Source organism: Bos mutus, chromosome 3 (assembly GCF_027580195.1).
Source record: "Bos mutus isolate GX-2022 chromosome 3, NWIPB_WYAK_1.1, whole genome shotgun sequence".
Lineage (NCBI taxonomy): Eukaryota > Metazoa > Chordata > Mammalia > Artiodactyla > Bovidae > Bos > Bos mutus.
Window position 1 is genome coordinate 5,727,452 of NC_091619.1, and position 27,575 is coordinate 5,755,026.

Consider the following 27,575-nt stretch of genomic DNA (forward strand, 5'->3'; position numbering starts at 1 on the left):
GGTGGAGAAAACCCCTACCTCTCTGGATGCCCCATTCAAGGTTATTCAAATGGTAAAGAATCTACCTGCAATGCAGGAAACCTGGGTTCAATCCCTGGGTCTGGAAGGTGCCCTGGAGAAGGAAATGGCTAACCACTCCAGTGTTCTTTCCTGGAGAATTCCATGGACAGAGAAGCCTGGTGGGCTTCAGCCCGTGGGGTCGCACAGAGTTGGACACAATTGAAGCAACTTAGTATGCATGCATGCTTCAATACAAAATAAAATTTTCTAGAAATACGCCAAGAATAACAAGATGGCAGAGTAGAAGGACGTGCACTCATCTTCTCCTGCAAGAACTCAAAATTACAACTTGTTGCTGAACAACCATCGACAGGAGAACGTTGGATCCCACCAAAAAAAGATATCCCACGTCCAAGGGAAAAGGAGAAGCCCCAGCAAGACAGTAGGAGGGGTGAAATCACTTTTACAGTCAAACCCCATGCCTGTCAGGGACGCTCAGAGGGCTCAAGCAAAGCTTGTGTGCACCAAGACCCAGAGACCCCACAGAGACTGAGCCAGAGCTGTGTTTGAGTGTCTCCTGTGGAGGTACGGGTCAGCAGTGACCTACCGCAGGGGCAGGGGCTGTGGGTGCAGCAGACCTGGGTATGGCATAAGCCCTCTTGGAGGAGGTCGCCATTAACCCCACCATAGAGCCACCAGAACTTACACTGGACTGGGGAAACAGACTCTTGGAGGGCACAAACAAAACCTTGTACACACCAGGACCCAGGAGAAAAGAGCAGTGACCCCCACAAGAGACTGACCCACACATGCCCCTGAGTGTCCAGGAGGCTCTGGTGGAGGCGTGGGTCTGCAGTGGCCTGCTGCAGCGTCAGGGGCACTGAGTGCAGCAGTGCGTGCATGGGACCTTTTGAAAGAGGTCACCATCATCTTCATCACCTCCACCATAGTTTGGCCTCAGGTCAAACAACAGGAAGGGAACACAGCCCCACCCATCAACAGAAAATTGGATTAAAGATTTACTGAGCATGGCCCCACCCATCAGAACAAGACCCAGTTTCCCCCTCAGTCAGTCTTTCCCATCAGGAAGCTTCCCATAAGCTTTTTATCCTTCACCATCAGAGGGCAGACAGAAAACTAACCAAACTAATCACCTGGAAAACAGCCTAACTCAATGAAACTCTGAGCCATGCCGTGTAGGGCCACCCAAGACAGATGGGTCGTGGTGGAGAGTTCTGACAAAACGTGGTCCACTGCAGAAGGGAATGGCAAACCAGTATTTTGCCTAGAGAACCCCATGAACAGTATGAAAAGGAAAAAAGATAGGACACTGAAAGATAAACTCCCCAGGTTGATAGGTGCCCAATATGCTACTGGAGATCAGTGGAGAAATAACTCCAGAAAGAATGAAGAGATGGAGCCAAAGCAAAAACAACACCCAACTGTAAAGATGTGACTGGTGATGGAAGTAAAGTCCGATGCTATAAAGAGCAATATTGATAAGACCTAAATCTAGAATGTTAGGTCCATGAATCAAGGTAAATTGGAAGTAGTTGAACAGGAGATGGCAAGAGTGAACATCAACATTTTAGGAATCAGCAAACTAAAATGGACTGGAATGGGTGAATTTAACTCAGATGACCATTATTATATCTACTACTGTAGGCAGGAATCCCTTAAAAGAAATGTAGTAGCCATCATAGTCAACAAAAGAGTCCAAAATGCAGTACTTGGATGCAGTCTCAAAAACAACAGAATGATCTCTGTTCATTTCCAAGGCAAACCATTCAATATCACAGTAATCCAAGTCTATGCCCCAACGAGTAACGCTGAAGGAGCTGGTTCTATGAAGACCTGCAAGACCTTCTAGAACTAACACCCAAAAAAGATGTCCTTTTCATTATAGGGGACTGGAATGGAAAAGTAGGAAGTTAAGAAATACCAGGACTAACAGGCAAATTTGGCCTTGGAATACGGAATGAAGCAGGGCAAAGACTAAAAGAGTTTTGCCAAGAAAATGCACTGGTCATAGCAAACATCCTCTTCCAACAACACAAGAGAAGACTCTACACATGGACATCACCAGATGGTCAACACTGAAATCAGATTGATTATATTCTTTGCAGCCAAAATGGAGAAGCTCTATACAGTCACCAAAAACAAGACTGGGAGCTGACTGTGGCTCAGATCATGAACTCCTTATTGACAAATTCAGATTTAAATTGAAGTAAGTAGGGAAAACCACCAGACCATTCAGATTTGCTGCTGCTGCTGCTAAGTCGCTTCAGTCGTGTCTGACTCTGTGCGACCCCATAGACAGCGGCCCACCAGGCTACCCCGTCCCTGGGATTCTGCAGGCAAGAACACTGGAGTGGGCTGCCATTTCCTTCTCCAATGCATGAAAGGGAAAAGTGAAAGTGAAGTCGCTCAGTCCTGTCCGACTCTTTGCGACCCCATGGTCTGCAGCCTACCAGGCTCCTCTGTCCATGGGATTTTCCAGGCAAGAGTACTGGAGTGGGGTGCCATTGCCTTCTCCAAATTCAGATTTGACCTAAATCAAATTCCTTACAATTATACAGTAGAAGTGAGAAATAGATTCAAGGGATTAGATCTGATAGACAGAGTGCCTGAAGAACCATGGACAGAGGTTTATAACAGTGTACCAGAGGCAGTGATCAAACCATCACCAAGAAAAAGAAATGCAAAAAGGCAAAATGGTTGCTGAGGAGGCCTTACAAATAGCTGAGGAAAGAAGAGAAACTAAAGGTAAAGGAGAAAAGGAAAGATATACCCATCTGAATGCAGAGTTCCAAAGAATAGCAAGGAGAGATAAGAAAGCCTTCCTCAGTGATCAGTGCAAAGAAATAGAGGAAAACAATAAAATGGGAAGGACTAGAGATCTCTTCAAGGAAATTAGAGATACCAAGGGAACATTTCATGCAAAGATGGGCACCATAAAGACAGAAATGGTATGGACCTAACAGAAGCAGAAGATACTAAGAAAAGGTGGCAAGAATACACAGAAGAACTATACAAAAAAAGATATTAATGACCCAGATAACCACAATGGTGTGATCACTTACCTGGAGCCAGGCATCCTGGAATGTGAAGTCAAGTGGGCCTTAGGAAGCATCACTATGAACAAAGCTAGTGGAGGTGATGGAATCCCAATTGAGCTATTTCAAATCCTAAAAGAAGATGCTGTAAAAGTGCTGCACTCAATATTGCAGCAAATTTGGAAAACTCAGCAGTGGCCACAGGACTGGAAAAGGTCAATTTTCATTCCAATCCCAAAGAAAGGCAATGCCAAAGAATGCTCAAACTACCGCACAGTTGCACTCATCTCACACGCTAGCAAAGTAATGCTCAAAATTCTCCAAGTGAGACTTCAACACTACATGAACCAAGAACTTCCAGATGTTCAAGCTGGATTTAGAAAAGGCAGAGGAACTAGAGATCAAATTGCCAACATCCATTGGATCATGGAAAAAGCAAGAGAGTTCCAGAAAAACATCTACTTCTGCTTTATTGACTATGCTAAAGCCTTTGACTGTGTGGATCAACTGTGGAAAATTCTTCAAGAAATGGGAAAACCAGACCACCTGACCTGCCTCCTGAGAAACCTATATGCAGGTCAGGAAGCAACAGTTAGAACTGGACATGGAACAACAGACTGGTTCCAAATCGGGAAAGGAGTATGTCAAGGCTACATATTGTCACCCTGCTTATTTAACTTATATGCAGAGTACATCATGCGAAATCCCAGGCTGGATGAAGCACAAACTGAATCAAGATTGCTGGGAGAAATATCATTAACCTCAGTTATGCAGATGACACCACCCTTGTAGCAAAAAGTGAAGAACTATAGAGCCTCTTGATGAAAGTGAAAGAAGAGAGTGAAAAAGTTGGCTTAAAACTCAACATTCAGAAAACTAAGATCATGGCATCCAGTCCAATCACTTCATGGCAAATAGATGGGGAAATAGTGGAAACAGTGACAGACTTCATTTTGGGGGGCTCCAAAATCACTGCAGATGGTGACTGCAGCTATGAAATTAAAAGATGCATCCTCCTTGAAAGAAAAGCTATGATCAACCTAGACAGCATATTTAAAAGCAGAGACATTACTCGGCCAACAAAGGTCCATCTAGTCAAAGCTATTTTTCCAGTAGTCATGTATGGATGTGAGAATTGGACTATAAAGAAGCTGAGTGCTGAAGAATTGATGCTTTTAAACTGTGGTGTTGGAGAAGACTCTTGAAAGTCCCTTGGACTGCAAGAAGATCCGAACAGTCTATCCTAAAGGAGATCAGTCCTGAATATTCATTGGAAGGACTGATGCTGAAGCTGAAACTCCAATACTTTGGCCACCTGATGCAAAGAACTAACTCGCTGGAAAAGACCCTAATGCTGGGAAAGATCGAAGGCAGGAGAAGGAGACAACAGAGGATGAGATTGTTGGATGGCATCACTGACTCAGACATAAGTTTGAGTAAGCTCCAGGAGTTGGTAATGGACAGGGAAGCCTGGTGTGCTGCAGTCCATGGGTTTGCAAAGAGTTCGACACGACTGAGTGACTGAACTGAAAAATACACCTATCTATTTATGTAATTTTTTTCCTGCTAAAACCTTTGGGGGCTTCCCTGGTGGCTCAGTGGTAAAGAATCTGCCTGCTAATGCAAGAGACACCAGTTCAATCCCTGGATCAGGAAGATCCCCTGGAGTAGAAAGTGGCAACCCACTCCAGTATTCTTGTCTGGGAAATCCCATGGACAGAGGAATCTGGTGGGGTACAGTCCACGGGGTTGCAAAGAATCGGACACGACTGAAAGAATACTTTTTTCCCTACTGTTTCCACTTCTGAGTTTGAATGAGGTCGAGGTGGCTGTCATCCCTTTCTTGCAGGTTCCCCACACCCTATCAGTGAAAACATCATGCCAGCCTGACAAAGCAGTCATGTCCAGCCTTGAGGAAATGTCTTTGTTTCGGAACTTTGAGAAGATATTAAAATCAGAACGTCTTATTGGATTGGACATTTAATGGCTGCTGCTGCTGGTGCTAAGTCGCTTCAGTTATGTCCAACTCTGTGCGACCCCATAGACGGCAGCCCCCCAGGCTCCCCCGTCCCTGGGATTCTCCAGGCAAGAACAGTCGAATGGGTTGCCATTTCCTTCTCCAATGCGTGAAAGTGAAGTTGCTCAGCGACCCCATGGACTGCAGCCTACCAGGCTCCTCCGTCCATGGGAGTTTCCAGGCAAGAGTACGGGAGTGGGTTGCCATTTCCTTCTCCAGGACATTTAATAGACTTGAGTTGAAAAGATATATGAAAATGTTACTGAGCCAGTGGTGTCCCAAAGCATGACATGATTGGAAACTGAAGTGTTGGGCAGGAAGATGTTGTTCTTGGTGTGACTCTTCCCTTCCTACCCTCTCTGTTGTCCCTGTAGGTCGCCAGCTCACCGGAGCCGAGAGGACCTCCACGGCCACCGCAGAGGAGACGGACATCGATGCGGTAGAGGTCCCACTCCCAGGGAACGATGCCCTGGAATTCAGCCGAGGTGTGACCGACCTTGATGCTGTAGGGAAGGAAGGAGGCTCCCACACAGACCCCAAGGTAGGCAGGAGGCAGCCCACCCAGGTGATCTGCACATTTGCATGCATGTCACCTCCCAGAGTGGCCTGTGTCATGGCCTCAGCCCCCGTCCATCACCTCTTAGCCTCTGCCAGCACAGTGGTGGCTCCAGAGCATGTGTTACTTCCTTTCAAACTGAATCTGGAGATTCAGACCCTGTGAATTGATGCTAGATGTGGCTGTATGTCAGGATTTCACAGAGCTCATTTCTGACATGCATTACCCTCCAGGGTCCATAAGTACTCAATTTCCTTCTCACTGGAAGCCCCAGCTTTGATAGCACCTCATCGGGGCACAATACCTGTGCACGTGGCTAATTCTTGCACAACACAGTGTGATCCCCTGGGGCTTAGCTGAAGGAGCAGGGTGAGTTTGGGCTGTCTCTGCCTGTGGCTAGGATCGTGTGCCTTTGATGCTCCTGGGGAGGCTGGAAATTGGCCCACTGGAGGCTGGAAACTGCAAGACCACCTTAGGCATCCTCCATTTCAACCTCCTGTTTTTATGGGTGAGATGACAGATGCCCTCAAGGGGTTACTGATATGATCCAGGTGAAACTGAGAACTTCCAACCTGAAGACAAAACCAACACCTCTGGCCCCTGCCCCCACACACTGCCCCTACCCACCCCCCGACACACGGCCCCCTGAAACACACACACAGCCCCTGAAACACACACACACACACACAGCTCCTGACACACACACACGGCCCCTGAAACACACACACGGCCCCCGCCACACACACGGCCCCCGCCACACACACACAGCTCCCCCCACACACACACACAGCCCCTGGCACACACTCACAGAAGGAAAATTCTGACAGATTGCCCTGGCCTCAGACTCCCTGCCAGTCCCCTGTATCCTGAGTGCCTCTCTTTCCTCACCATGTAACAGCTTTTCCCAAGAGGAGGTCATTAGGCTAGTTCATCGGAAGGGGAGACCTGTCTAGTTTGAGGGGCGGTATTGTTCCGTATTGTCTGCCTGATATTTTCTGTGGCGCCCAGCTTGCACTCTGCGCGGCAGAAGCCCTCTGTCCCCGGCGCTTCCCCTCGCACACCTAAAGAAGGGCCTGCAGCAGACCTGCTGCAGCGGAATTCTCTGGCTCACAGAAGCTGCCTGGTGACGGTGTCCAGCTATTAGGAGGGAGACGGGAGGGAAGGGAAGGAAGCTGCTTTCCCCTTTCGGAGAGAGGATCTCCCCAGCCCACGTTCGGTGTGTGTCCAGACTTTCTTCTCTGGAGCTCCCATTGTGAGGAGGTGGTGCCGGGTTGGAGCACCTCCCTCATGGCCTCTTCCTCCAGTGGTCAACTCGGGAGACCCTGCAGACCCGGGAGGAGAGAGCCCTGAGGACACAGCAGAGTGAAGGTAGAAGCTGCCTCATAGCAAGGTGTAGGTAGCTGCCTTTCATAGAAATAGATCCAAGACCAGAACCTCAGGTAACTCAACAGTGTGGTAGAGTTGGAAGCCATGGGCAAGAAATGGAACAGGATCAGCTGCCTGGGCTCCCATCATATCGCATCAGGAACTCAGCTATACAAATAGGGTTTTCTGACTCTGTGGTCCCAGCCCGGGCCATCAGATCATCTCCTCTGGGGGTGGTTGGGGGCGGGGGTGTCCTGTCCACATTTCCATTGAAGACGCAGCATTTCCAGCTCTTGGTTATAAGTGGGCCATTTCACCCCAGCCTCGTACTAGACATACTGTGTATATTGAAGACAGAGTAAGTTGTGTAAAGGAGGCACGTGCCCAGGCTCACACCCTGTCTTCTCCTCTCTTCCAGGTCCCGCCCCACCCCCAGGAGCCCATGCTGACAGCTTCGCCCAGGATGCTGCTTCCCTCTTCTTCCTCGAAGCCCCCAGACCTGGGTGCGGGCACGCCGCTGTCCACCCACCACCAGATGCAGCTCCTCCAGCAGCTCCTCCAGCAGCAGCAGCAGCAGACACAAGTGGCGGTGGCCCAGGTTCTCCTCAGCCTCCTCCCTTCTTCGCAGGCTCCACTCTCATGGGCTTGACGCACCTTCCCTAGCGAGGGGCACCGGGCAGGTTTTAAAACCTAGGGAGCTATAAGGGATGGCTCATGCTGTTGGATCATTGCTTGTTGGGGAAGGGGGGAGGTGGGGAGAGGAGAAAGGGGGGATGCAGATGAAATGGGAAAAAACATTTTGGTTTCCCATGTATCCCCCACTCTGAGTTGGGCTTGGCTGGCTTGGCTGGATGTTGTTGGGTCATGACTTGAACTTACTAAGGAACATAATTTCACCCTTCCTTTCCTGCCTTCTTTTCCTGGTGTGTGGGTGAGAAGGGATGCTTCTGGAGTCAGAACAGATGTGAGGATAGGTGTGACTTTGTGATACCACGCTTAAAGGAATTAAAATATGAATTTGTGCCAAATGCCCCTGCAGAGTCTACCATCCTGGAAACCTTGTCCATAGAGGTTTCCATGCCTCCTTTAGTCATCTACTCATTCCAGGCAGGATTTCTCTATTTATGTAAAGATTTCTCCAGGCAGGACTTGATACCATACTGGCCTTGATTATAACGGGATTTAACTTCCAGGAACTTGCTGTTGTTCAGTTGCTAAGTCCTGTCCAGCTCTTTGCAGTCCCATGGACTATAGCATGCTGGGCTCTTCTGTCTTCCACTGTCTCCCTGAATTTGCTCACATTCATGTCCATTGAGTCAGTGGGTGATGCTTTCTCACCAGCTCATCCTCTGCTACCCTCTTCTCCTTCTCTTGTACATTTCCTTTCAGGAACTTAGGTATTTGAGCCATAATGGGAAGAACTAGCTTAGCTTTCAGGAATCAAGCACTGTTTGAGCCTTAAGGATTCACTGGGCTGCTGTTGCTTTATAAAGGAGGGGTGAGCTGATCTCCCTGCTGCTTTTAGCAGGGATCCCTTCTGCTTGCTTTCTGTGGAAGGCATGGTCATCCACATCTTCCTTGGAACTTGTGAGTCAGAGCTTCATCTTCTCTCTGGGCAATCAGGGGATGGTGGACGCATCATTGGTACCATTCGAAGGCTGACTCCTAAGGTAAGAGTCAGATGGGGTCAGGACCTAATGGGTAGATGAAAATAGTGAGGAGCAGGGACTTCAGGGTTTGGAGAGTTGGTGAAAGATCTGGAAAGGCAGCTCTTGGCATTGGCATTCTACATCTGCTCAATCAAGCTGGCCTCTGAGGTCTTCTGCATTCTGGAATGAGAATAATAAGCCTTCTCTAGAGAGCTGTTATTGATCCTTGTCATTTCTTCTCCTACTCTTCTCATGACCCCCAGGTGGAGTGAATCACACAGGCAGAGCTGTCCTTCCCAACACAAACCCCTTGAGGAAGCATCCGGCAGCCTAACCAAAGTGATGCAATGACTTGAGTCTTGAAAAGACCTTCTTATAGCAGTCTCACATTGACCTGGGCCTGAGGCCCAGCCTTGTGGGTGCCTTTTGCAACCGGGTTTCAAAAGAATAAAATCAGTGGGGCACTGCTCCCAAGTGATTTGAACCTTTTTAAAAATACTGACCATGATCCAAAAGGATATGTGCTGATACTGGGAGGATCTGCAGGTATTCCCAGAACAGCAACAAAGAGGAGGGATGTCATTTATGGCTTCTGATATTTGAGGGAAAAATCACTGCCTTTTGTCAAATAATTGTATTCATCTCCTGTAATTAATGATGTGGCGGGTGTTGTGGCTGACAGGAGCACAAAGCCGGAATGCTCCAGCACAGGGCCATTCGGCAGCCCACATCCATCCTCCAACCCACGATATTTTCCTCTTTCAGCCTATCAATTACCAAGTAATTAGTATTTATCTAAGAATGAGGTTGATGCATATTCATGATGAATATTATCAGAGAGGCATTTGAATTTGAAGTCACTGCTAAATACTGAAGCAAAACTATTTGCAAACGTATAATCTGCACAACAAGAAGAGTGTTGCGGTAGTCGAAGGATGCACAGTCCGCAAAGCCTCAGGACCTGTAATTTATCACAGGTCTCTCTCCCAGTCAGGATGAAACCCTCAGAGTGGTTCTCTGGCCCAGAATCAAGCATCTGTCTCAAGGAGACATCGCTCTCCTGGCCCTGTTTTAACTGCTTGTGTTGCAGAAGACAATGAAGCTAGGAGAGGGGAAGAGCAGTGCTTGCAGTTCACCTGATGAGCCTCTCCCAGCTCAGCCACTCCCACACTTGGAATCTGTGGATTATAGTTGGCAGTGCCCTGGTTGAATCTGTTCAGTCTGTGGCATGACTGAAAGGCCACCGGAGCACATCAGTATCTCCCGTGGGTAAAATGACTTTGGGTAGGGCCATAGACTTCTGAAATGTTGGGGTCAGACAGTACCTTAAGGTCCTCACAGAGCGTTGTTTTGCCCTCTCTGCCGTCCTTATAGGCAGGCTCTGCGGTTTGCTTCTTCATTTGCTGCCTGGGAATACAGCTGACATGTCGCACCTCGCAGCTGGCTTTCAGCTCCTCTTGCCCTCCAAACCGATTCAGTCCTAAACCAGCCTTTAGTTACAGGTTTCTCTGCATATCCCTCTCTTACTCTCTTTGTAGCATTTGATCCAAGGGCTTTTTTATTAGTATCCAAATATTTGGGTGTAAACAATGATGTAAGATATATATATATAGGTGGATTAATAAATAGGTCTTCTTAACATCTTATATATAGGTGAATTAATAAATAGGTCTTCTTAACATCTTTCCTGCTTTTAAAATACATCAAGTCTGGCTTACTTGGTTTCTCTGCACAGTGTCCGGCGTGAGGTCAGCTTTTACTTGTGTTGCCAGACTCTGTTGCCATCAGACCGCAAGGTTTCTGCCTGTCTTTGTAAAACTGCCAGCAATCCCCGGAATTCCAATGGGTAGTACTGTGACCTCAGCATTTCAGGTGGGAACACATTTTCCTTTGTTCTGGGAGTATCCAAGTCCTCCTGTGTGACTCCTGAGAAGAGCTAAGGATAAAGACAGTTTCTTGCTAACAGGTGTACTCTCGGGGTCCCTTGTTGCATGATTTATGCACTCTCCCCATTTTTCCTCGAAGATCAGTCTGGTTCTACTGTTATCACTGGGACCAGGCTTAGATCTCCTTCACAGTGTTCTGATTTGGTCTCAGACCTCAAGACCTCTCCCAGCCTCTCCCTAAATTGGTTCAGAGCTGGTCTAGAAAGGCCCTGCCTTGGCCTTCAAGGTACGTGGGCAAAGGTTTGCTCAGCTGACTCTTAAGCATTTCCAGAGTAGATCTCAGTGCATAAATAGTGAACCCCAAGCCCTTCGGACCACTTTCCTGACCCCAGCATGAGGCTTGCCTGGCTGCACTAGCTTCCTGCTCTTAGATGGACAAGAAGTTCAAGGGTGCGAGTCAAAGTATAATCAAGCCTTGAACCAAAGCTGGGTTGTAGCTGGCACCCGCATGGCCACAGGCTGGGCCCACATAGCTCCAGAATTGATCTGGGCGCTGTGGCTGTCTGGCAGTGGTTAAGTAGGCCAGGTCCCTTCACAGTTTGCCAACTCCTAGCCTGGCTCCTGGGGAAAATGTTGTCCTGCAGCTCAGTATTGCTATTGAAAGACTTCTCTACCTGCTGCCACTTGTTCGGAAACAAGCGATCGGTTACTTAATGCTTTGCAATCGTGTATGCCGTAGTTAGAGGAACAGCGCTGAAAACCCTCCGCAGCCCCCCACGCCCACCCCCGCCAGGCCCTAGATGTAGCCTCTGTGCTCGTGGCTTCTCCAGTTCCCAGCGCCCTGGGTGCACTGCCCAGGCCCCTGCCTTGTGCATGCAGAGACAGAGCCGCCTGCCTCCGCTTGTGTGTCCCGTGTGTGTGGGGGGGCAAACTGCTCTGGTTCTCTCCACTGCCATTTCCATGTGCCTGCTGCTCCCTAACTCCAGCCTGGCCCTGCCCCCACTTCTCACGGAGGAGCTGGAGTCCAGGCAAGTAGGCTGGAGGGCCAGTGGGCAGTGGTCTGGTGTTGCTGGGTGGGTTGTGGGCGGCTGTCTGAGTCTGGGGAAGTGGTACAGAGCTGGAGGGCACAGGGTTGAACTTACACTTGTACTGCTATGGCCAAAACGCAGAACTGGACCCTGACTCAAGGCGTGGCCTTCCCCCCGATTTAGTCTGTGACCAGAATGCGTGCATGCTAAGTCGTCTCAGTCTGGTCTGACTCTTTGCAACCCTGTGGACTGTAGCCCACCAGGCTCCTCTGTCCATGGGATTCTCCAGGCAAGAATACTGGAGTGGGTTGCCATGCTCTCCTCCAGGGGATGGATCCCTTGGCAGGTGGATTCTTTACCACTAGTGCCACCTGGGAAGCCCAGAATAGTCATTGCCAAAGACCACGTGACTCTGGAAAGGCAAAACTGTCTTCTGCCTTTTCAGAAATTAACATAGCCTTCCTTGGCAAAAGGTGTTTGAGGTTTTAAAAGAAGAGCATGCTGAATACAAATACATCGCATCTGGGAGGGAGGGGGAGGTGGTATCTGCTCCTGTTGTACAGTGGGAGAGGCGAGCACACAGCTGTAGCTGACTGCCCAAGCCAAGGCTGAAAATAATGCTGCTTCATTTCAGTGCTTCGTGGCCAGACCCACATACGCGAAACACAAGGAGTGTTAAATTGCCTCAAATTTAGAGGAAGTTCGGGCCGTTTTGTCCCAGCTTGGCCTGGGTTTCGTACTCCTGGGGTACAGACTGCTTCAGTGAGAGGCCTAAGCCTTATGCCTGCTGCCCATTTGGACGGCTGCAGGAAAAGAAGGGCTCCTTAGCGCCGGGTTTAGGCAGCAGCAGCAGCGTGTGCTTTCAAATTCCCAGGGTTTCAAAACACCTGAAATGTTATAAGTCTGCGTTTGCAAATCTAAAGTTCTTGTTTAGACTAATACAAGGAACGCTCAAACACAACTTTTTCTCATAGTACTGAGTGCCTGTGGATTTGTGATGAAAGATTTGATTCAAAGGTTGTCTTTTATGTACTAATGGTAACTCCCCTGCTGGAATGGTTACGTGCAAAAGAAACTTCCAGATTTTGGTGTTTTTTTTTTTTCCCCCTGGCTTCTACAGGAGGGAATTCCTCTTTTGTCCCCTGTCCTAATTCTCTGACTTCCCAGAGGAAATCTAGGAGTGTTCTTCATGGAACCTTTAACCACTGGCCCCTGGTACTGACTATTCTATTCACCTGATATGGACTCATAGACTGGCCAAGCCTCTGGCCAACCTCTCAGTTGAAAAATGGAGACAGTGAGGCGCAGGTAGAAGTGTATTACCTTCAGTTGAATAGGGAGTAACCAACAGATTCGAGCTTTCAGCTCCTGGTCCAGTGCTCTCAACTGGCCTCTTCTATGGGCAGGTTCAGACGTGGGGTTTGGGCACCTGAGTGTGTAGCCTGTGTGTGCAGGGAGTCCTCTGGAGATGTCAGTTGTTGGTAGGTGAGATTCCCCGCTGTTTCTGTTTACATGCTTGGAAAGTTTTGCTCCACGTTTATGCCTCGTGTTTCTGTTTTGCTCTGAAGAAAATAGAAAATGGATAATTAGCAATTCTGTCTGCCCAGTACATTCCTCTCGGTGATGCTCTTAGTTGGAATAAATTACATTTACTGGCAGATGGAAGGTTATGGTTTCCTCTGGGGGCGCTTGTAGGGGTGAGGTTCCCACAGCAATTGTCCTGATTCTCAGAACCAGCAGGATTTGGGGGGACTCTTTTGGTGAACTGTCTCCATGCCTCATTTTTGCAAGGAAGACAGAGGCTTAATAGCCATCTACCATCTGATACTGGATTAAAATATTATTGCCACTGCTTTCCCTGTTCTTGCCCCTCTCTAGATCTCTCCTTAGTTTATTTGAGGCTGATGTCTGGACTGGAAGATCAGTCTTGTCCTTAGCAGCGCCTGGTGAAGGACAGATTCACTTTAGATTCCTTAGGCATCCTCCCCCTTGGGGAACGATAGGCCTAACCTCAGGAGCCACTAATGGAAAGTGGCGGTTAATCTCATTAGTGGCTCCACTTAGAAGCAGAGCCAACAACTGCAAGGTCAGGTCCTCAAATCTGGGCCGGGGTGAGGAGCTGGGGGGAAGGAAGCAGCCACTGCATCCGAAAGTGCGATCTCTGAGGGCTGGCTGCCGGCAGGGCAGACACTGCCCTGGCAGGACTCTGGGCCAAGCTCGGCCAGACCGTGGGGTGAACATGACCTGTTACTCCCTGACAGAATGTGAATCTCTGTGGAGCAGATGGCTCTTCAGAAACCCAGAGCATTTGTTGTCTGAGTCAGAGAATCGACTCTTCCAATTCCTTCCTTCTGTCTCCTCCGCTCTTGGCTCTACCTGTCCCAGCCCGGTCCTCCTGACTCTGTGTCTTTATCCACACCATGTTTTTGGTTCAAGAAAACCCTCTTTCATACAGGTTGCTTTGGTCTTAACCACCAAATTCATGAGCTCCCCATATTCAGGGACCTTCAGAAACCTCCCAGAGGCCTTTCTATCCACTTCTCAGCACAAAAGTCACACATTGTTGTCATTGTTGTGTGACTTAGTGTCGTCAAGCCAGAGTCCTGAGAGAATCCCCACGTCTCCTCCCCCTGGGTTGTGTCCCCACACCCAGACTGCGCACTGGGAGCAGAGAGGCCCCCTGGGCCCTGAGCACTCAGGGTGCCACTGCCGGTGCTCTACCAGGGACGGTGAGAGGGCGAGGGGCCCCCTCTCCCCAGAGAGGGCAGCTCTGGAAGCTGTCACCTCAGGCTGACAGCCACCTGCCGGGGCTGCTGGACAAAGCCCTGTGGTTAGTCAGTCAGCAGCTGTTTGACCCCCGCCAGGTACGAGGCATGCTCCCAGAGGCCTCCAGAAATAAAAAGGGAGCAGAAGGTCAGGGCAGGAAGCTAACACCCACCACAGGCGTGGAAAAACAGACTTCATGACCGTCACCTCACTGTCTTAGAAAGGGCATGCGCCTGGCTTCCTGTTTCTCGTGCTGTTTGGGTGTGAGGAAGGGGAGAAGGAAGATTGTTACAGGGGTCTGCTGTGACACTGTTCTTCGCTAGTGGGTCAGCTTATCAGTTTTTTGGCTTTGTTTTTGAAAAGACAAGGTGAGAAAAAGGTACCTGCCTCAACACAGCAGTAGTATGTTAGCTGTCAGAGCGGTTCTGACGGGGCTGGGGCTGGGACACAACTCTTTCCTACCTCTTGCTCTCGGTGTGGGGCTCTAAGTGGTATGTGAATGACACATCATGGCCCCCACTCGGGATGCGGATCCAGTGGCCCAGCTTCTTTCAGCTTCTCCTCTGCATTACCAGCCCAGGTGCCCATTTTGCCTGGGAAAGGGCTTCTCCATCTTGAATTGAAGCTGGAAGGCTTGTCTGGCCCTGGCCCTCCACCAGTGACTCACGTTTACATTCACATCCCTTTCTTCTCTCCGCCCTGTCTCCTCGCTGTCTTCTCTGCCTCCCCCCTCTCCGCAGGTTCACTTGCTGAAGGACCAGCTGGCTGCTGAGGCCGCAGCGCGGCTGGAGGCCCAGGCTCGCGTGCACCAGCTCCTGCTGCAGAACAAGGACATGCTCCAGCACATCTCCCTGCTGGTCAAGCAGGTGCAGGAGTTGGAGCTGAAGCTGTCGGGACAGAACGCCAGTAAGCGAGGGCCCTGCCTGGCCTCACCTCCCCATGGAGGCTCTGGAACCGAGTGTTACCTTCCCCAAGCTTTTGGTGGTATTCTTGGACCCCTGGCCTGCCCTGGTTATCCTAGCAGAGAATATAAGCAGCTCTGTTTGTTCCATCCACACACTTAATGGAATTACAAAATGGCAGGGCCAGAGAGGGTCTTGGCTGCCTTCTAACCCAGTGCCCAGATTTGACCTTGAAAGTCCCCAGGAGTCACAACCACATGTTCACCCAGCCTCTCCTTGATGGGCCCCCAGGCTCTTCACATCCTGAGGCTGCCTGGTTCCTTCTCAGAGGGCTTTTCCAATCGAAATACACTGAGCATCTATTGTGAGTCATGCTTTCTGAGAGCTCTGCAGGAGACGTCAATCTGTCCAGTAGTTCACTCCCCCTGCATAACTCTGTAGTGCAGAAAAGGCTGGTAGCAGTCTGCCTCTCAGTGGGTAAAGCAGAGGAGCGCCTGTGGCCAGCACACTCTGCCGGCTAGTGGCAGAGGTTGCTTGGCTCCCCGCCTGAGATCCCTGCCTCTACTCCCAGCTGATCCGGGCTGCACTGGGATGTGCTGGGAGACAGCGTGTCTCTGTGACGCGCTGAACTTGTCTGTGGCTTGTCTGCTGCTCTAAGTGCGCACTGACTGTGGACCAGTATCGACTGATCATATGCATGATCTCATTTAATCCCTACAGTGGCAGATGATTTTGTGCCCATTTTACAGATGAAGAAACAGACCCAGAGATTAAATAACTAGCTCAAGGTTTCAGGACTAGCACAGTGTGGAGCCAAGATTCAAATTCGGGTCTGATCATAAAACAAATGCTTTCTGCATCACACCGGTAGTTCACCCAGACTACCCTGGGAGCTTCTTAAAAAATGGATACTCAAAAAAAAAAAAAAGAATACTCCCAGATCCAACCCACAGAGATTCTGCATTGGTAGGTCTCAGGCAGAGCTGAGAACTCTGTTTTTAAAGTGGCGCAAAGGTATGCATAGGGAACCACTGTACTTTACCACTCTGAAAGCCCTTCTGGATGTTTCTTTATCAAGCCCCTGTTGTATTAATGCCAATTTGCAAGGTTGCACTAAACGTTTCTACATACTTTTAACATAGCTCTTCAGTTTGTACCTTTTTCCTACCACGTTCCCCTTTCAAAGCATCCACGGGTCTTGCCAGCCCATCGCGGTCATGGCCCCGCCTTGCCTCCTCCCCCGGCTCCTCCCCCTAGCCTGGCACGTCCATTCTGAGTCAAGTGGAAGGAAGGATTGAAAAGCCCACCCTTACCCCACTCCCCCCGAGTCGGCCAGGGACCTGGGTGGGCCAAGGGTGGCTTTCAAACCAACCACCTTGCTCATGCCACCCCTCTTCCTGTTGTCTCCCCGTCCAGTGGGCTCACAGGACAGCTTGTTGGAGATCACCTTCCGCTCTGGAGCCCTGCCTGTGCTCTGTGACCCCACGACCCCGAAGCCGGAGGACCTACACTCGCCGCCCCTGGGCGCGGGCTTGGCCGACTTCGCCCACCCAGCGGGCAGCCCCTTAGGTAGGCGCGACTGCTTGGTGAAGCTGGAGTGCTTCCGCTTTCTCCCACCCGAGGACACCCCGCCCCCTGCTCAGGGCCAGCCGCTCCTTGGCAGCCTGGAGCTCATCAAGTTCCGAGAGTCGGGCATCGCCTCAGAGTACGAGTCCAACACGGACGAGAGCGAGGAACGGGACTCGTGGTCCCAGGAGGAGCTGCCCCGCCTGCTGAATGTCCTGCAGAGGCAGGAGCTGGGCGACAGCCTGGATGATGAAATCGCCGTATAGGTGCCCTGGGGCGAGGAGGCCGAGGTGTGGAGGGCCGAGTCTGGCTGCTGCCTGGGTAGGGCTGCCAGCTGATGGGCAGATGGGCACTGCTGAGGATATCCAGGGGCCTGGAAACGTTTACAGTTTAAGAAAAGCATTAGGATTTTGCTTTGGAGGGTCAAGTGGGGAAGAAATTGGATTGCCAAAAATGAATCAACTCCTCCCTCCTACTTGTGACTCCTGGGGGAGGAGGGGACTTTCAGAGCCCATGGCTTTGGGAGAGGGTCCCTCTTGAGGACCACCAGGCTGCTGAAGGACCTGCTCCCACCTACCGCATCATCAGGCTGCTCTGCTCTGTCACGTAAGGCCCTTACAGTCCCCTTGCTCTCCCTACTTCTGTGGTCCCGGCTATGAAGGGAAGCCATTGGTACCTTCTCAGGTACTTTGTGTTTAGATGCCAGGATGCTACCAGTTGCCTAACTCTTCCCTGACCTTCCTGGGAGGAATAACTTCTTTAAGCCTTTGCAGAGACTATAGAGGTTAAATGCTCCAGGCTAAAGGACAGGATAGTCCTTGAGGGGATACGCTTTCAGGTGAATTGGATCCAAGCGCTTTCTCTGGGTGGCATCGAGCGTTGCTCCAGAAGGAGATGGGACTTCACTACCATTCAGGCCCTGCCGTGGAAGCCAGTGGGGAGGACAGCCTCTCTCCTGCCCCAGATCACCGAGGTCTGACTCTGTAGTGTGATGCCCCGCCCACCTCCTGCCTACAAGTCCAGCTCATCCCCAAGGAAGCAGGAAAGCTGCCCTCTGTCTCCCGTGTCCTGCCTCAAGGGCTGTGCCTACTGAAGCTATTATAGCACTCTGCCTCTATAAAAGCCTCAGAGCCCCCAGCCTTACCTCTCAACCTGTCCTCTCCACTGGGTGGAAGTGTGCAGTTTTTACTGCAACAAGAAAAGAAAAAGAACACAGGCTGGTAGCTGAGACTGCTCAAGTCCACTCTTCAGAATCACTGCCACTTAAGTCAGGGACCAGAGCCACTTTGCCCTTGGCCGGCCACCCTGTGGATGCGTGCCTAGAGTGTGCCAGTAAACAGTGCCACGTGCCGCTCTCCTTTACCATCTGGGCCCGGAGGTTGCTGCCTGCTACTCTGGGCTGACTGGGGCTCTGAGGGCACGCTTGCGCGTCCTTGCCTCCAGTGAGACCCGCAGTGGCTGGCAACAGGTTTAAAGGTGCCAAGAGAGAGCTGAGACATGCTAGTGCTGTGTAAGTTTGGGGAAACATCTTTATCTTGAACAGCAAATTCCAGACCCAGACTGTGTTACTATGGGGTTGGCTAAAACGTTCGTTCAGGTTTTTCCACAGCGTCTTATGGGAAAACTCGAAGAACTTTCTGGTCAACCCAGTATTTGAGGATCAATTGGTAACGATGTGGTGGCTTCAAAATTAAGTTCTTTAAGCCTAACTTGGCTTTATGAAATACAGAAATGAAAGCGTAGATCTTCTGTTATAGCTACAGTTGGGTTTCCGCTAGACCCGAAAGTCCAAAGTAAAGGAAATCAATGCAGCTTTATGTTAGCCTTCCTTGGTGCATGAAGGTGTCAGTGAAATGAGATGGGTGCATGTGTGTGTGTGCATGTGTGTACACGTGTGCTTGCTTTGACACGCACATGTGAGGGAAGGTGTATATGTGTGTGTAGGCTTGTGAGAAGTGACCAGAGAGAAGAATGGGAATCTCCAGAGTGTTTGAATCAACAGTACACTTGTGTTCTTTTCCTGATGTGCATTTAGTTGGAGAGGGGGTGGCTCTGTTTTGTTACACTTTCTAGTTGATCATTGGAAGTAGATCCAGAGACAGAAGGGAAGGAAGAACTATGAAATCAAAGGAGAGAAGTCAGGAGTCCAGTTTGGCTGAGCCTCTCTAGCTCACAAAATCCTAACCCAGGCTTCCTTGAGTGTGGGACCTCTTTGCTCATTAGAAGTTGGGGTGTTCAGGGGAGAGAAAGGTCTGGCTTCTCCAGGCCCACTGCCCATAAGCAGGGGCTGAGGACAAAGCCAGAGGCCAGTGGACTGGGTGTGTGGAATGTGCTAGGAGAGGGCTTGTTTGGGGAGAAGAGTGGGTGGGGAAGATAGTGTCTAAAAGGGTCTTGAAAAGATTGCAAAGGGAAAGAAGAAAGGAGATAGTAGAGAGACTCAAGAATTGGAGAGACTAGTTCTCTGTACTACTGACTTGGAACCCATTCAAGACCCTTCCCTTCAGGAGGCTCCACAGTGGTTTCTACCCACAGTGGCCCCATCCTTTCCCCGGTTCATGCCCTCCCTGGAGCACTGGTGTGTGTGTTGGCGTCATCTTCAGTGTGACCCAGCCAGCGTGCGCTGGGTGTGTGGAGATGGAGGAGACAGAGGACAGATCTAGGGGCCTTCAAAGGTCACCAGCCACTGGGCAGGAAAGGGAGCGTTGCGGACCCCAACCTCCAAGTGATGTCACCCTGTCCTCTCCCCCTTGCTTCTTGCTCTGCTAACTCAGCTCCTGCCCTCCTCTCTTTCATCCTTCTACTCTGCCCTGTGTGGAGGACGAGTGGACACCAGGGGCGCCTCCCTTGCAGTACCTGCCCCAGCCTCTCCCGGGTGCCAGCAGACTCTTGGGCACCCTAGGCTCTCACAGGTGTGGAGCCAGGGAAGAATTGCTCTGCACAGGATGGACTTATATTGGAACTGAAAATTATATTCCTTATATCCCTGCTGATACCAATGCTGTCTATAAAGCCTCTTCATAGCCTCACTTCTCTCAACTGCTCTCATTTAGGGGTTGTATTCCTTTTTATTTTCTCTTTGCCTGACTGCTTTCTCCTACCCCTCACCCCTCACCCAATTCCTCGCCCTCTCCCTGAGCCTTCTATTTCCTAGAACTGTGTGGCATTAACTCTGTTGGATCAACTCTCTGGGAAAAGATTCTGTTCATGTAAGTGCACTTACTGCCTGGATGTTGTCACTAGTCTAGTGGCTTTTGCTAAATAAACCTTTCTTATTTCTAAAAGCTTTTCCATTGTCTTTTCTTGCTTCTTCTATTCTACCTGCTCCTTCTCCCCACCCCACCCCAACCCACTCCCCAAGCCTGGTGGCATCAGCTCCGTGACGCACGACTCCCAAGGGTGTGGTGTTGAGAAAAAGAACTCATGCTTCCAACAAGGAGGGAAGGAAGGTGGTACCTTCAGAGGCAGATTGTCCAGACCAGCCTTGCAGGATCAGGCTATACCAACAGTTCTTATCCAGGGGCGACAGTGCTCCCCCAGGGGATGTTTGACAGTGTCTTTTTGGTTGTCACAACTCGGAAGGATTCTGTTGACACATAGTGATTGGAAGCCAGGGAAGTTGCTAAATTTTCTGCAGTGTGCAGAACAGCCCCCACGACAAAGAATTATCCAGCCCGAAATGTCAGTAATGCCTCGTCTATACCTGTTTCTTTTGTTCAGACTCTCCCATACCCCAGACCTTTTCAAGCTCCAGACATCATTGAAATATTTTGGCAGCAGCAAGTTTTGAGTGCTTTAAAAATACATCATAGATCTTTTCAGATAGAGTTAAGATCATCAAGGGAGAAGGCAATGGCAACCCACTCCAATACTCTTGCCTGGTAAATCCCATGGACGGAGGAGCCTGGTGGGCTGCCGTCTCTGGGGTTGCACAGAGTCGGACATGACTGAAGTGACTTAGCAGCAGCAGTAACAGCAGCGAGATCATCAAGATTATAAAATTTCACTGATTCCCTGACTATAAATGTCTGAAATATGTAGTTGGTAGAATGCTAGATGGGAGCAATCCAGAAATGTCCATACTGGAGACGAAGCAGGGACGTTCCCACACCTGCCTAGAAGGATTACGGTGTCCCTGAGACACAGCTCAGTGGAGGGGTCCTGTCTCACTGAGATGTGGGCTTTCCTGCAAGGAGCAGAAATAAGAGGGGAGGCAGAAGGCTGGCAAAGACGGATGTTAGAGAAACATGGACCTGCAGTTTCTCAGCATCGTGACAATCAAGCTACAGTGACCAGAACATATAGCTCTTTGGAAGGCAGAGGTTTCGTTAAACTTGACTTTGGCAAGCCAGGCCTGAAGGAGAATTGGAGGGTCAGTCAACCAGGTTTACGTACCCTCTGCCTTTCTCTGGCTGAGTGAACGGAACTGAACCTTTATTTTCTCACCTGTAAAATGGGAATACAGTACCCCACTAAAGCCTCAACAAAGAGTAAATGAGACTGCATTTTAGAATCAGTCAGTGTTGCTGCTCAGGGGTGCCTGGTCAGCGCAGGTGTGTGCTGCATGCATTTGTGCTGCACTGAACCTACTCAGTACTCTGTATATCGAGAATGCTACTGGGGTCATAATGACAGTATGTTAAATGTGAAAGGTGGAAAGTACCTTGTCCTTAGGGAGAAAATGCTGAATTTGCAGCCCTGCCAGGGCACACTCAGCGTGTGCTGTGGCCCTCGGGCTCAGTCCCCAGCCTTTGGATGGCTTTCCGTCTCTTTTTTAACACTGTGCCCTGTGCCCGGGTGGCTCAGTGGTAAAGCATCGCCTGCCAATGACCGCCAGTGGCAGGAGGCGAAGCTTCATCCCTGGGTCAGGAAGGTCCTCTGCAGAAGGAAGTGGCCAGCCGCTCCAATGTTCTTGCCTGGGAAATCCCATGGGCAGAAGAGTTTGGTGGGCTACAGTGCGTGGAGTTGCAGAGACGGGCACGTCTGAGAGCACCTGCACACATGTTCCTGGCCATGCCTGTGGCGTGGGTGTCCTGGAGGAGCAAGCGGGGGCTGGGCTGAGGGGGAATGAGTCCTCTCCTGGTCCTCCCCACACTATGCTGAGACCGTGGGCAGCCTCCCCAGGTCCACTCCCTGTCCCCCTCTCCCTGTGCTCCTTCAGAAGCCCCGTCACGGGGCCACGTGTGCACAGTAACGTCTGTAAGGGGAAGCTCCCGAGGGCTTAGGTAACTTTTCCATTTAGGGAAGTGGGACGTCAGAGTGAGAACTAAAGAGTCACTGGAGTCTCCTCTGCTCCCTCAGAGTACCAGGCCCTGGAAGTAGAGTCATGTCAAGGCTCCCTGCAGACCACCATGCCCCGTGAGGGGAGAGTGGGACCTGCATGTCCTGGCTCCTGGTCCAGCTGGAGGTGGTGGGGGGTGAAGGGAGGCAAGGGAGTGGGGTGAGGAGCAGGGCGCTGGGGGTGGGGATGGGACTGGCCTCGCAGCAAAGGACTGGGACGCGACGGGCCTTGGGTCCAGCCTCTCTCTCCCTCACAAAGGAACAGCACATGGTATTTGAACAGGACAGTGCTAAGCAGAAGCAGCTTTGCTAAACCATAATGTGGGGCTTCAGAAACACTTGCCATATGACCACGGGAAGGGTCAATCCTCCCCACATTGGCCAACCAGTGGGTGCCAGGGTCCCCGAAAGGAAATGTGCCCCCACGCCCCTGCAGTGAAGGAGCCCACTGAGTCACCAGGGAGATGAAGTGAGAGGTAAATAAAGCCTCAAAATACGACCGTCGAGTATTAAGCTCTGTTTTTCTTCCACCACATAATGGGCAAAACAGGTGTCCTTGCTGCCCACTCAATGCTCATCCATTTTTCTGTGTCAGAGCGGGCTGTGAGGTTTGCTCAAAAATGGAATAAGGGTCAGGGCTATCTGCTGGGACATTCCTTGGTGCTAGAAGCAGTGTTTTCACATATTTAACCTGGCCTTTCTGCCATGATTCAACAGAGCTATGTCAAGATGTCCCATGGGTCAAAAATGATCTACTTCAGCCAGAGATGTCCCTTCCAAGAGAAGCATCATGGTATATGTGGTAGGAACGGACCCCAGCCTTATTTGCCTCTCTTCTGGCTTATGCGTGAGGCATGGCCTTCCCATTCCATCCCTCAGAAGATCTAACACCTAAGAAGCTTTCACACTGCACGCAGATTCTGCCGATGCAGCCTTCCCCAGGCTGACAGGAGAGGGCCTTCAACCCTTCTGCCTCCGCGCAAGGTTCCCCATGGCGCGGAGCCAGGACCGATCACAGCGGGAGCAGCAGGAAGGTCAGGGTCCTAGAGCGGTGGCTCTCACACTTGAGCTGCATCAGAATCGCCTAGAAGGCAATTACAGCACAGACCGAGGGGCCCACCCGCAGTGTTCTGATTCAGTAGGTCTGAGAATTTAACTTCTAGCAAATTCCCAGGGGATACTGACACTTCTGGTCTGCACACCTCACTTTGAAAAACCACCATCTCGGAAGATATTCCCATACTTTGGGTATTCTTTCAAAACAGAGAGGCAGGGAGATGGACCTGGTGTTGCTAGGCAACCAGCAGCAGAAGGGAAATGGGATGGAGGCCAGAGGCTGGGAAGGATGGGGTACAGGGTGACCTGGCACTTAACAAAAGGCCGTCACTGACTTTGGTTTATTGACATCTCCACAGAGACATAAATAGGTATCGTCCCCTATTTACCTGGCGTCATCCACTAACAAGGGAGCCGCTGCTGTCCAGCAGGCCTACCTGAAGGCCTGGCCGCTGCCCAAGGAGAGCCTGTCTCCCGGCCGGGCCTTCTGCTCCTTGTACCAGAGCGTTTTGAGCTTGTGGTAGTACACCTTGCAGCTGAATCCCTCCTTGAAGCCCCTCTTGATATGGCTCTTGAGGGAGTGCAGCGTCGGATACAGGCGGCAGCAAGATGCACACTTGTAGCCATTCTGCTGGGCCGGGTGCCACTTGGAAGCCATCAGGATGTCCTGGAATGTGATGGAGTCTGTGGTGTCTGGGCCGGGCCTGGATTTCTTGGTGGCCTCTCGGGGGCAGGTGTTCTCTGGGGAGGGAGAGGATGAGCAGATGCTGTCGGCTGTGTCCTCTGGGAGGCAGCTATCCCTCTGACCCTCGTCCCGCTGCACTTCCGAGAAGCTGTAGGTCTCAAGGTGGCTCTCTTTGTCCTTGCATAGAAAGTAGCTGTAAGGGGAGAACCAGGGCCGGTAGATGGTGCAGTTCCACCTCAGCTGCTCTCCATTTGGGGCGTCCCCCAAGATGCAATCTGCAAATGAAAGCTGGGTCTGAGCCTCAGGCCAGGCAGGGAGCAATGAAGCCTGGGGTAGCCAGAGACTGTACAGAAAGGCAGAAGGATAAGCAGACAGGGGGTCAGGCACACCCTCAGGTCACCTCTGCCCCACCTTGAGTGGGTTCTGGGAGCAGGCAGAGGGTGGGGTGGGGAGAGCAGGCAGAGGCATTCTTTCCCGCTATTTGCTTTTCTGCTGGTACAAATGGCAGTTTGACTTCTGGGTAGTGACTCTGGTGGAATCACTCACTAAGCCCTGGTATTTGTCAGGTGTGTCCCGCCCTGAGGACATCTCTCCTCTGCCTCCTCTAAGGAGCAGACTGCCAGACCTCTGCACTTCCTCTTCCTTCCACAATGGTTGTGGCCATTTTTCCAGCCTCACTGTCTGTCTGCCTTCAACAGCCTGGTCAGGCAGAAACTGCTGCTGTGCATCAGCGTGAGAGACAGGAGAGGAGAAGCAAGAGGCCCCCAAAGGGCTGCAAGGTCTCTGCTAAAGGAAGCACCAGACGGAAGACTGCAGGGAGCAAGGCAGCGGGCGGCGATCCCACGCACAGCTCCCCCATACCCTCGGGGAGCAGCCGCATGCCCCAACTTCTCCCCCGTGCCCGCCCCGCCAGAGCAGGTCTCACCTGGCGAGATCACTATGTTGTGCACCCCGTGCCGGAGAACGCCACCTGGGCACTGGGGCGGCAGGGCCTGGACTGGGCTGGGCACCTCAGTGGGTAACACAGGCTTTGCGATGTCTGGGTTACAGGAGAAACATTCTGGTGAGCTGAGCAGTGTTGGGAGCCCTTCCCCCAAGACGTACCTAGAGGTTCAACCTTGGTACTTTCAAGGCACTGCAAAGCTGAAGCAAAACAGTGACCTTTCTTGCACCTAGATAGGCAGAGCTATTCTGGATGACCTCCTGGGGAATTCCAAGTAGGGTGTGGTTTCACTGAGACCCAGGAAAGAGCCTCTCCAAAGGACAGTGTAAGACGCAGGCCAGATAACAGCTTTCTGCCCGGCCCAGCCCTCTTTTGACCCTCCTGCAGCTCACCGTGTGTGTGTGTGTGTGTGTGTGTGTGAGTGTGTGAGCACGCGCGCACGTGTGTGCTTCTGTCTCTTCACTCCATGTTGCACCTTTTGGGTCCCTCCAGGGCCCAGGGGAGGGAGTCATGGGCCCTGTTGCTTTGTTACAAGATCCCTTTGAGGATGAAAAGCTGGTTTCTCCAATAAAAGTACCTCCCACCCATAGCCAGAGAGTGTTCAGATGAACCGTAGCTGTCTGATGGCTGCTAATACTTGGCTTAAAAAGCTGACTTGCCTCAAATCTCAGAGTAGTAGCTGTGCTCAGTTTGGGAAATAGATACAAATGCCTGTGTGTAGGCAGTGGGTGTTTAGGAGAGCTATTCCTCCACGGAGCAGCACTTAAACTTCAGCGTGCGTAGGAACCACCTGAGATATCGTTAAAAGTGCAGATTCTGACTCAGCGGGTCTCGGGTAGGGCCTGAGGTTTTTCATTTCTGACAAGCTCTCAGGAGATGCTGACGTTACAGGTCCATGGACCATGCTTTGAACAGCAAGTCAGAACATTCAGCTTTATTGCATGAACTCATCAGCCTCTTCTTCTTCAACTTACATAGACAGGCTGTCCCCGCGAGTGTCCATGTAGATACAGAGGGTGAAAAGTGTAACAACAAATGTTTCCCCCATTCTTCACTTGCAGAAAATGAATAAACAGCAGGAACTACTTACCCGCTTTCTCCAATTAAAATGCCTCCCACCCACAGCATTTTGAAAAATTATTTTCTCCCCGTATGTAATTTAACTTTCTCACTAAATCGAGGTCCTATAACATGATCTGGTAGAGTACTCAATTACAAGCTTCAAAGAGGCACATTTTGGGGGGCCCAGGGGCAGCAGAGTTTACCTGGCAAGCTGGTGGCACGTGAGGACATAATATCAGGAAGCGTGCTCAGGGCAGAGGAAGAGATTCGAGTTCCAGAAATGCTGAGGAGTGAAAAGTTCTCCATGTTCTGGCTACCGAAGGGTACGGAGGTCACGCACAGCTGCTCCCAGGAGGCTGGTTGGGTTGTCTGGACGATAAACATTCCGAGCGCAGGTGACATCACAAGAAGACCACACGATTCCACTCACCAGGAAGGTGCCCTCAAAGATGGATGGGGTCTGGTGCAAGCAAGATAAAAATTTTAAAGATTTTTTGACTTGGCATTCCTCAGTGGCCTGTCTTACTTGGGAATATCCAGAGAGATGGAGGCGTGTGGGCGAGACCTGGAGTGATGCTGTCTGTCCCCCTGTCTGCTCTTTAGTGTCCCTTTTCCATGTTGATGCTGCCACTACCCCCAGCTCTGGGGCTCTCTGTCCTCTCTGAATGACGGCCTTGGTTTCTTTTTCATCTGCCTAATGTCTGCCACCAGATATTTTTGTTGTTTTAATTTAGCTTCTGGTTTGGGATATGGTGTATACTTTTATATTTTTCTTTGGACATAATTTCAAACTTGGAAAAAGCTGCAAAACTAAAATTAGTGCAGAGAATGTCCATGTACTCTGTATCTAGATTTTCCTATTGTTAACATTTTATTCCATTTGCTTTATCAATTCCCTCCCTCCCTGTCTATGCATGTATACTTTTTTTTTTTCCTGAGGTATTTAAAGGTAAGTTACAAACATAATGTCCCTGTGTGCCTAAATACTCAATATGTTCTCCCCAAGAATAGGGACCAGATACTGTTTTAAATGGTTGGTGCTATTTTTAGCAAATGACTAAAACATAAATGGGTGGCTTACTCAACACCATTTGCTCATTATAAGCCATTTCCCACGAGGCTATGAACTCAGAGTGGCAAGGTTGCCTCTTTTCTTCCCTTCACTTCTGTCATCTAACAGCCTGGGTAGCCTGCTAGAGGGTTGATGGGTGAGTTGAAGGTGCCCCCTTCTCGATGCATACGGGGCTTTAGATGTAAAGGTGGAGATATTTGTGCAGTGTGGGAAAGATCTGGTCCACTCTGTAAGCAGCAGTGCACTCCCCCCGCTGTGTGTGGACCAAGTGTGAGTGAGCGTCTGCGTGTGAGAGCCTGGAGTTGGCCTCGTGTCCGTGTGTGTTCACAGCACTCAAACGTTTGCTGGGGGCAGTGTGGGGAACGTACTCTCCTCACGCGCTGCCTCCACAGCCTGGTCTGGAATGTTAGAACGTGTTGGGATGCAAACTGATACTATGTACCTTGGCAACTTTAAGGTATTGGCAATTTCAGTTGGCTGCCCTGGTGTGCAGAAAGATCAGGGCTCAGGGAGTCAGCCTGTGTGAGTTCCAAATTTGGGTCTACCGTTCAGCTCCCTGTGGGTATGAGGCATTCCTCTCTGCCACCTGCTTTTCCCGTTCTGTTAATTGGCGTGGTTGGAGTGGATGACCATCTTCCTGGTCTTAAATCTAGTGATTTACATGTGGAAATGAGACAACAAAGGAGTGA

The 27,575-nt window shown here is 50.6% G+C and overlaps 2 protein-coding genes across 8 annotated transcripts in view; one reads left to right on the forward strand and one right to left on the reverse strand.

Moving 5' to 3' along the window:
- LOC102266917 (uncharacterized protein C1orf226 homolog) overlaps window positions 1-27,575 on the forward strand; it is a 359,994-nt gene that overhangs the window by 324,460 nt on the left and 7,959 nt on the right. For 4 of the 7 annotated variants that reach the window (XM_070366593.1, XM_070366597.1, XM_070366600.1 and 1 more), the window contains 5 exons: window positions 5,448-5,614; window positions 7,413-7,592; window positions 11,516-11,557; window positions 15,064-15,229; window positions 16,642-16,794. In XM_070366593.1, the coding sequence (XP_070222694.1) occupies window positions 5,448-5,614; window positions 7,413-7,592; window positions 11,516-11,557; window positions 15,064-15,229; window positions 16,642-16,794 (708 nt within the window). Of the gene's footprint in view, window positions 1-5,447; window positions 5,615-7,412; window positions 7,593-11,515; window positions 11,558-15,063; window positions 15,230-16,641; window positions 22,208-27,575 lie in introns of those variants that run through there. The other 3 variants (XM_070366596.1, XM_070366603.1, XM_070366610.1) reach the window with 2 other exon arrangements.
- SPATA46 (spermatogenesis associated 46) lies at window positions 23,291-27,520 on the reverse strand. The gene is made up of 3 exons (XM_005890481.2): window positions 26,018-27,520; window positions 24,735-24,848; window positions 23,291-24,084 (listed from the first exon to the last, which is right to left on the reverse strand). Exons 1-3 carry the CDS (start codon window positions 26,214-26,216, stop codon window positions 23,558-23,560), a joined length of 840 nt encoding a protein of 279 aa, XP_005890543.2. The 5' UTR covers window positions 26,217-27,520; the 3' UTR covers window positions 23,291-23,557.

Excerpts from the sequence above, each read along its gene's own strand:
- SPATA46 (XM_005890481.2), bottom strand. The coding sequence starts at position 26,216 with ATGTCACCTGCGCTCGGAATGTTTATCGTCCAGACAACCCAACCAGCC. Across the intron at positions 24,849-26,017 it reads ACGTGCCACCAGCTTGCCAG|ACATCGCAAAGCCTGTGTTA; the intron begins GTAAACTCTGCT and ends CCTGTAACCCAG. Across the intron at positions 24,085-24,734 it reads CAACATAGTGATCTCGCCAG|ATTGCATCTTGGGGGACGCC; the intron begins GTGAGACCTGCT and ends TTTCATTTGCAG.